General features: G+C 50.6%; 1 protein-coding gene across 1 annotated transcript in view; it reads left to right on the plus strand.

Annotated features, from left to right (window-relative positions):
• Positions 1 to 4830, plus strand: part of WWC2 (WW and C2 domain containing 2) — a 164277-nt gene extending 159447 nt beyond the window's left edge. The window contains exons 22-23 of the mRNA XM_007466510.1: positions 1632 to 1759; positions 4764 to 4830. Of these exons, the coding sequence (XP_007466572.1) occupies positions 1632 to 1759; positions 4764 to 4830 (195 nt within the window). The remainder of the gene's footprint in view (positions 1 to 1631; positions 1760 to 4763) is intronic.
• The last annotated feature ends 1170 nt before the right edge of the window (positions 4831 to 6000 follow it).

The raw sequence follows: 6000 nt of genomic DNA on the forward strand, positions 1-6000 counted from the left end.
ATATGTATACATATAACTGATTCACTTTGTTATAAGGCAGAAGCTAACACACCATTGTAAAGCAATTATACTCCAATAAAGATGTAAAAAAAAAAAAAAAAAAAAAAAAAGAAGTGCCCCTGAGTCCCACTCCCCAGGGATGACCTCTGTTGACTGTTATATGTCCTTCCAGCTCTTTTTTATGCCATGTATATGTGTCAGTGTTATTTGGAAGAGTTATAGAAAACTAGGGTCTGAAGACATACTGTTCTGCAACTTATTTTTTTCCCCACTTAATTCTAGTCATGTAACATGAAATATTTGTATATGTTGCTGAAATTGATTGTTTTAAGGCATTTGTAATACACATTATGAATATATCATATCATATTTATTTAATCATAAATATATCATAACTATTTCATTATTCTACTAATGATACTTTCCCAAATTTCAGTCACAGACTGTGGAAGTGAGTACTCCTACACATTTTGGGACACCTTTCTTGTTTCAGTAGCGTTTCCAAAGCACCTAGTAGTAGAATTGCTGTTTGTATCCATTCGGCTGTGAACCAGTCAGACTGGTTCTTGTCTTTGTCTTGCCCCTTAAGCCGGAAGACCTTGCTCTTTACTATAAAGTTTATAGCTGCCTGTGTTAACAACACAAGCACAGCAGTCGGCTTTTTCAAGTGCAGAATGGTCCCAGTGATGGACCATCAGCTTGCTGCAGGCTACAGGCACCACCGTCAGCAAAGCCACTTTTCCTTCCGCCTCTTTGTGCCGACTAGTTAGTTCTGATCCCGAGCTGATCTCCCTTGTAAGACTTGAAGCTGCAAACACCAGTATTCTAAATTTCCTCACCCATTTCCTTCACAGGTCCGGCTGCCCCACCATGACCAGTGGCCTCCACTGAGCAGGAAATTCTGTTACCGTAGCGCCCCACTTGGGAGGTCATGGGGAGAAGGTGCCCAAATGAGTGGGGTCTCCCCAACCCCTGACTCAAATTAATAGTGTCCCCTCCCAATACACACGCCCGCCCCTCCCTGCCAAGGGCTGAGCGCAACTCACAACACGTCCTCCTGGGAGTAGAAGCCTCTGTGGGAACTTACAGGCTGGGACGTGCTCTGTCCTCTCCCTGGGATGTTTCCAGTCTGGTAGTTTCGAGAAGCGTATCACTTTGTAAAAAGCTCTTTGAGCTGCACACGCGTCTGTGTGCACTTTCTTGATATGTCAATTCTACTTCAGTAAACAGTTTTTAAAAGTGCTAAGACGGAAAAAAAAAGGGTTGAAAAGATGAATAAGAGGTTGAAAGTGTATTCTCCAAAATGTTAACAGTAGATATTTCTTGGACATGGTGCTGTAAGTAGTTTTTAATTTCTTTTTTGGTGGGTGGAGAGGGGGGCAGTTATCAAGTGTTCGAGATGTAACAAGATGATCCCATATTGCCTATGTGGTAAGATTTTTTAAATGCATTAACACACACTTGCCCCGACCCAGTAGCTGCTCCCTGTGGGCATGAGGTGGACGCATGGGTGTCGTCCTGCTGGGCTGGCCTCCTGACCTGAGCCCTGCGTCTTTCAAGCCTTAGAGCACACCTTTGGGAATCTCTAATTAATGTGCTGGGGGGCTCTTGTGTTTTCATTTCCTTACCAGGCCGAACAGTCCAAAGAAGAGCAGAAGCAAGACCTGAATGCAGAGAAGCTGATGAGGCAGGTCTCCAAGGACGTGTGCCGGCTTCGGGAGCAGAGCCGGAAGGTACCCCGGCAGGTGCAGTCCTTCAGGTGAGCGCCTGTGGGACGTGCGGGGCTGTCCCCCGAATCACGCAGGCCTGCACCGCAGGGTGGCTGGCAGGTGACACGTGTTAGGATGTGGGACACCAGGCCCTCTGCTTCCGGTTTGATGTGTGTGTTTCCCTGAGCTCACAGACCCTGCCGGCCACAGTCCTGACTCCGTTTGAGCCCGGCTCCCCGGGGACCCGGGGTGTCCCCAGCTCTTAGAAGCACTTAGACATCTCATTGAGAAATCTTAACGCAGAAAACAAAAAGGTACAGAAAAGTCACTTGTCTTCAGGGTTTTGCTGTTCCCTCCCTGGACTGTTCCTCAGGCCCCGTGAGCCATGCACAGGGCTGGGCCCGGGCACCCAGAGAAGGGCAAGCGCCCCTGGCCTTACGGAGGCTCCGGTCTGTGTGAGGGGGGCGGGCAGTGCCATGCGGAAGGAGCCCCCTGAAGGCCGGGCGGGGTCCCGTGAGGGCAGACGCTGGGCCTGCTGGAGCGCATGGGAGTCTCAGAGGCCGTACAGGCTGGAAGAATGGGTACGCGTGTGTCAGGCACCAGGGGTGGTGGTTTTGGAAAGGGAATTGGGGCAGCAGGGACCGGCAGGGACAGAGGCACAGAGCCTTAAATGTCGGTGCCAGCAGGTGAGCCTGTCGACCGCACAGGACCCCGTGTGCTGTGTGGAAGCTTCCAGAGCTGGCTTTGAGTGGTGGGGGACCAGGAGGCGTCTCCAAGCGCAGGAGTGAGTGAGGGCGTTAGAGGCGTTGTGGAGAGCGGTCGGGCAGACCCTGGAAAGGGGAGGCCAGGCAGGCGATAGGAGGGTGACGGGAGGTGGGCGGACGGAGGGGCGCTGGGGGGCAGGGAGAGTTCTGCTTTTGGACGTACCAGCCTATCAGTTCCCCTAGGCCAGCTTGGGAAGCCATGGTCAGTAGATAAGTAGAAATAAAAATCTGAAGCCAGGATTAAGGATCAGATGGGAGATAAAAATGGGAGTCTTCGTCTCACATGTGGTGGTTCCACAACAAACATGGGTCTGACATCCCGGAAAGTGTGAGAAGGTGACCAGGACAGGAGACCGTCGAGATTAAGAAGGAATGGCCAGCGAGCTAGAAGGAGAGCTGGGGAGCGTGGTCCTGGAGCTGAGCGGGGAGGGTGACGGATGCTGTCAAAGCAACAGCAAAGAAGGATTGAGACACTCCCCAGGCTGGGGGCCACTGGTGACCATCCCGTGACAGTTTCAGTCAAGTGAGAGGGGGGCAACGGGAGAGGTGTGGTTTTATTGGTCTGGGGCGTGTGCGCGCGCGCTGTGGAGGAGCCTGTAGGAGCCTCTTGGGCTGAAGAGGGAGAAGCCCAAGGAGCATGTCTGGCGTGCGAGGCAGATGGGATATGGGGCGGAGAGGGCTCGTTAGGAAGGGATGGGTTTGGTGCCAGAGGGCGCAGTGGGAGTTCCTGCTGTCCTGAGTGAGTCGGGTGCGGGGGAAGGAGACGACGGGTCATGGCAGGCTCAGACTCTCTTTAACGTGATGGCTTATAGTGAAGAGTCAGCTTTTTCCTGTCTCCATTCAGCTCCAGGGTCGCTCTTGTAACTTTCAGAGGATGCTGCTCCTCGGATTTCTAGAACTGCAGGGTGGTGCGGGGAATCCTCTCGTGCATTTGGTGCAAGAAACACTGTCCAGAGGAGAAGTCATCCAACCTCAGCTGCTGCTAAAACCTGAAATAAATGTTTGTAAACACTCCCTTAGCACCCAGAGCCAGGCCTATCACCAGGCAGGTGACGAAGGGGAGGGAGATGGACCGGGATACGGCAGCTGCTCTGGAGGCACGCCGAGGCCTGGGACGCTCTCCCTGAGCTGCTCTCTCAAAGCCCAGGGCTCCCTGCTCTTCCGATTTGCCGAGGGAAGGTAGAAATCAGGAATTTTATGTGAAACATCTCAAGCGTAGACACTGACAACTAGTTTGTGTGTTTAAAAAGCACCGCGTGAGCCAAAGTAATTCGCTTGCGGGAAGTGTCGAAGCAAAGACCCCAGTTTTGGGTTCTGCCTTCAGTGACATCGTGACTACTTTCACTCGCCCCTTTAATTCTTAATTTTATCTCATAGAATTGAGCAAACGGAAAGGACGCTTGTAGCACAAAAGTAACTCTCCTTCCACCTTGCCCAGGGTTTTCATGCTTCCCTCCTTCTCTCTCCTTTCCTTAGAGGTAGAGCTTTTCCACCTCAGTTCTTGCATCATAACCCCACGCTCCTGCACCATCTCACTCCCAGTTTCTCGAAGGAGGGCCAGTGCTTTATTCCTCCTTAGGGCTTCCAGCGTGGCCCCACGTGGGGAAGCCCCCCAACAGCCTGTGTTGAGGGGAGACTGTTCGATGTGAAGGCTTCTTAGAGGCTAGACATACTGGTCCTGCCCTTGGCGGCTCTACAACCCTAAAACCTTACTTTCTTGACACTCTGCTAAGCTCTGAAAACCCTCCCGCCCGCTCCTTTCTCGGCCTCTCCCTCTCAGGTTGTTTCCACTTATCCCCGCGTCGGGATGCGGCAGATCTGCCTTTAAGATGGTCAGGTTCCTTCTCTTGCCTCATCTGAGCCCTGGTATCCATCGCTCATTATTCTCCCGTTACCTTAGCATGGTACTGAGTATAAAGAATTCTCCCCGGATCGTGTACTTTCCTGTGAGGATTCTGGCCCCTAGAATCCTCTAATCCCTGGTCTAGAAATGCTCAGACCTAGACTGACACGCTCCCTCCACACCCCCGCCCCAGTGGTTTAAAACCTGTCTGAGGTTGGAAATGCCTGTGTCGACCGGTGTTACCGTGGGTCAGAGCTGCCGTTCTCCTTTGTGTCCTTCCATGAAAAGGCGAAGACAGTCTTGATTTTAAATGGAGCTCTAGCTAAGGACAAGATCTCGCATCCGGGCCTGTGGAGACAGCGCTGGCGTCCTTGGGACTGCCTGTAACGGGCACAGGGCATTTTCAACGTCCTGTTGAAGTCGGTGTATTTCTCACCCCGGCTGCAGGGAGAAGATTGCGTACTTCACCAGAGCGAAGATCAGCATCCCGTCCCTGCCGGCCGATGACGTCTGAGTGCCTCGCTGACGAGATCGTGGTTTCACCTCTTCATCTCTTAGGGAGGGCAAAAGACTGAACGTTTTCTTGTTTGGGGTTGTGTTTTGGGGGGTTTTTTGTAATATAACTGTCAATTCTTAAAGAGCTTTTATTTCACATCAGATTTTCAACATGTTAATTTGTAAAGTACCTTGAATGTAATTCTTACATGTTTAAAAAAGAAAAAAGAAATCAGATAACCAAAACAGGATCATCTGGTACACAGATGTACATTATACGTGTATTGCCAATGGGCTGTATTTGGTAAAAATGGAATAGAGGCGGGACCCAGCGTGTATCCTATTGAACCGACTGTTGGGAGATAACTCGGTTTAGCAGCAGGCGGTTTTCGCTTTTCCTTTGTTTTCCCACGGGCGACTATGAAGCTGGCAGTGGCGCCAGGTGATACTTGGTGCTAGAGGGCAGCTCGTTCAGCGTGAGGTTGAACTTGAGCATGAGCTTCAGTGCAGAGTCCCGGGTCCACCTGAAACAGGTGCTGCGTTCATTTCCGTCACCTCTGTCGGAACACTTCGTTTCCTTAAAACAACTGCCTTTTTTTGTCCTTTTCTATGTGTCTAAAGAAAACAGAAACAAAATGCTGCGTGCAGGAAGGCAAGAATGCAAAGGAGCAGTGCTCCAGCCACACTACAGACCCTGTGATTTAGGACTTTAAGGGTAGGGAGATGAAAGCAGAAAGCTAGTCCTCCTGAAATACACTAAAATCAGCACGTCAGTGAGCAGCTGCTGCTTCTCACTCAGCCTGATTGTGCGTCAGTGTTCACACGTGACTGTCTGGCTTGCACCAGTCATGCTTCGTCCTAGGTGTGAGGATGGTACCAAGTGGGTGAAGGTAGGGGCCCAGGGTGCTGAGGACACACAGTGCTGGTACTGTGGAAGGAAACACATTAGCATCACTTGCTGAAACCAGGAACAGAGGAAAGGGTACCTCGATTGAATCAAGGTTGCCAAAAATTTTTTAAATACTTCAGTGAACAGATCTCTAACATTTACTAGAAATTCCTTTGCAGCTGTCATTTTTAGGGAATCCTATCTGTAACTTGTGGTAAGGAGTTGGGAGGCAAAGAGAAGAGAGTGACTGGGGAGATTATTAATTTGAAGTAAAAGCTGAGTCGTTTGTAAACAATAAAT

The sequence above is a fragment of the Lipotes vexillifer genome, unplaced genomic scaffold (genome assembly GCF_000442215.2).
Source record: "Lipotes vexillifer unplaced genomic scaffold, Lipotes_vexillifer_v1.1 scaffold951, whole genome shotgun sequence".
Classification (NCBI taxonomy): Eukaryota; Metazoa; Chordata; class Mammalia; order Artiodactyla; family Lipotidae; genus Lipotes; species Lipotes vexillifer.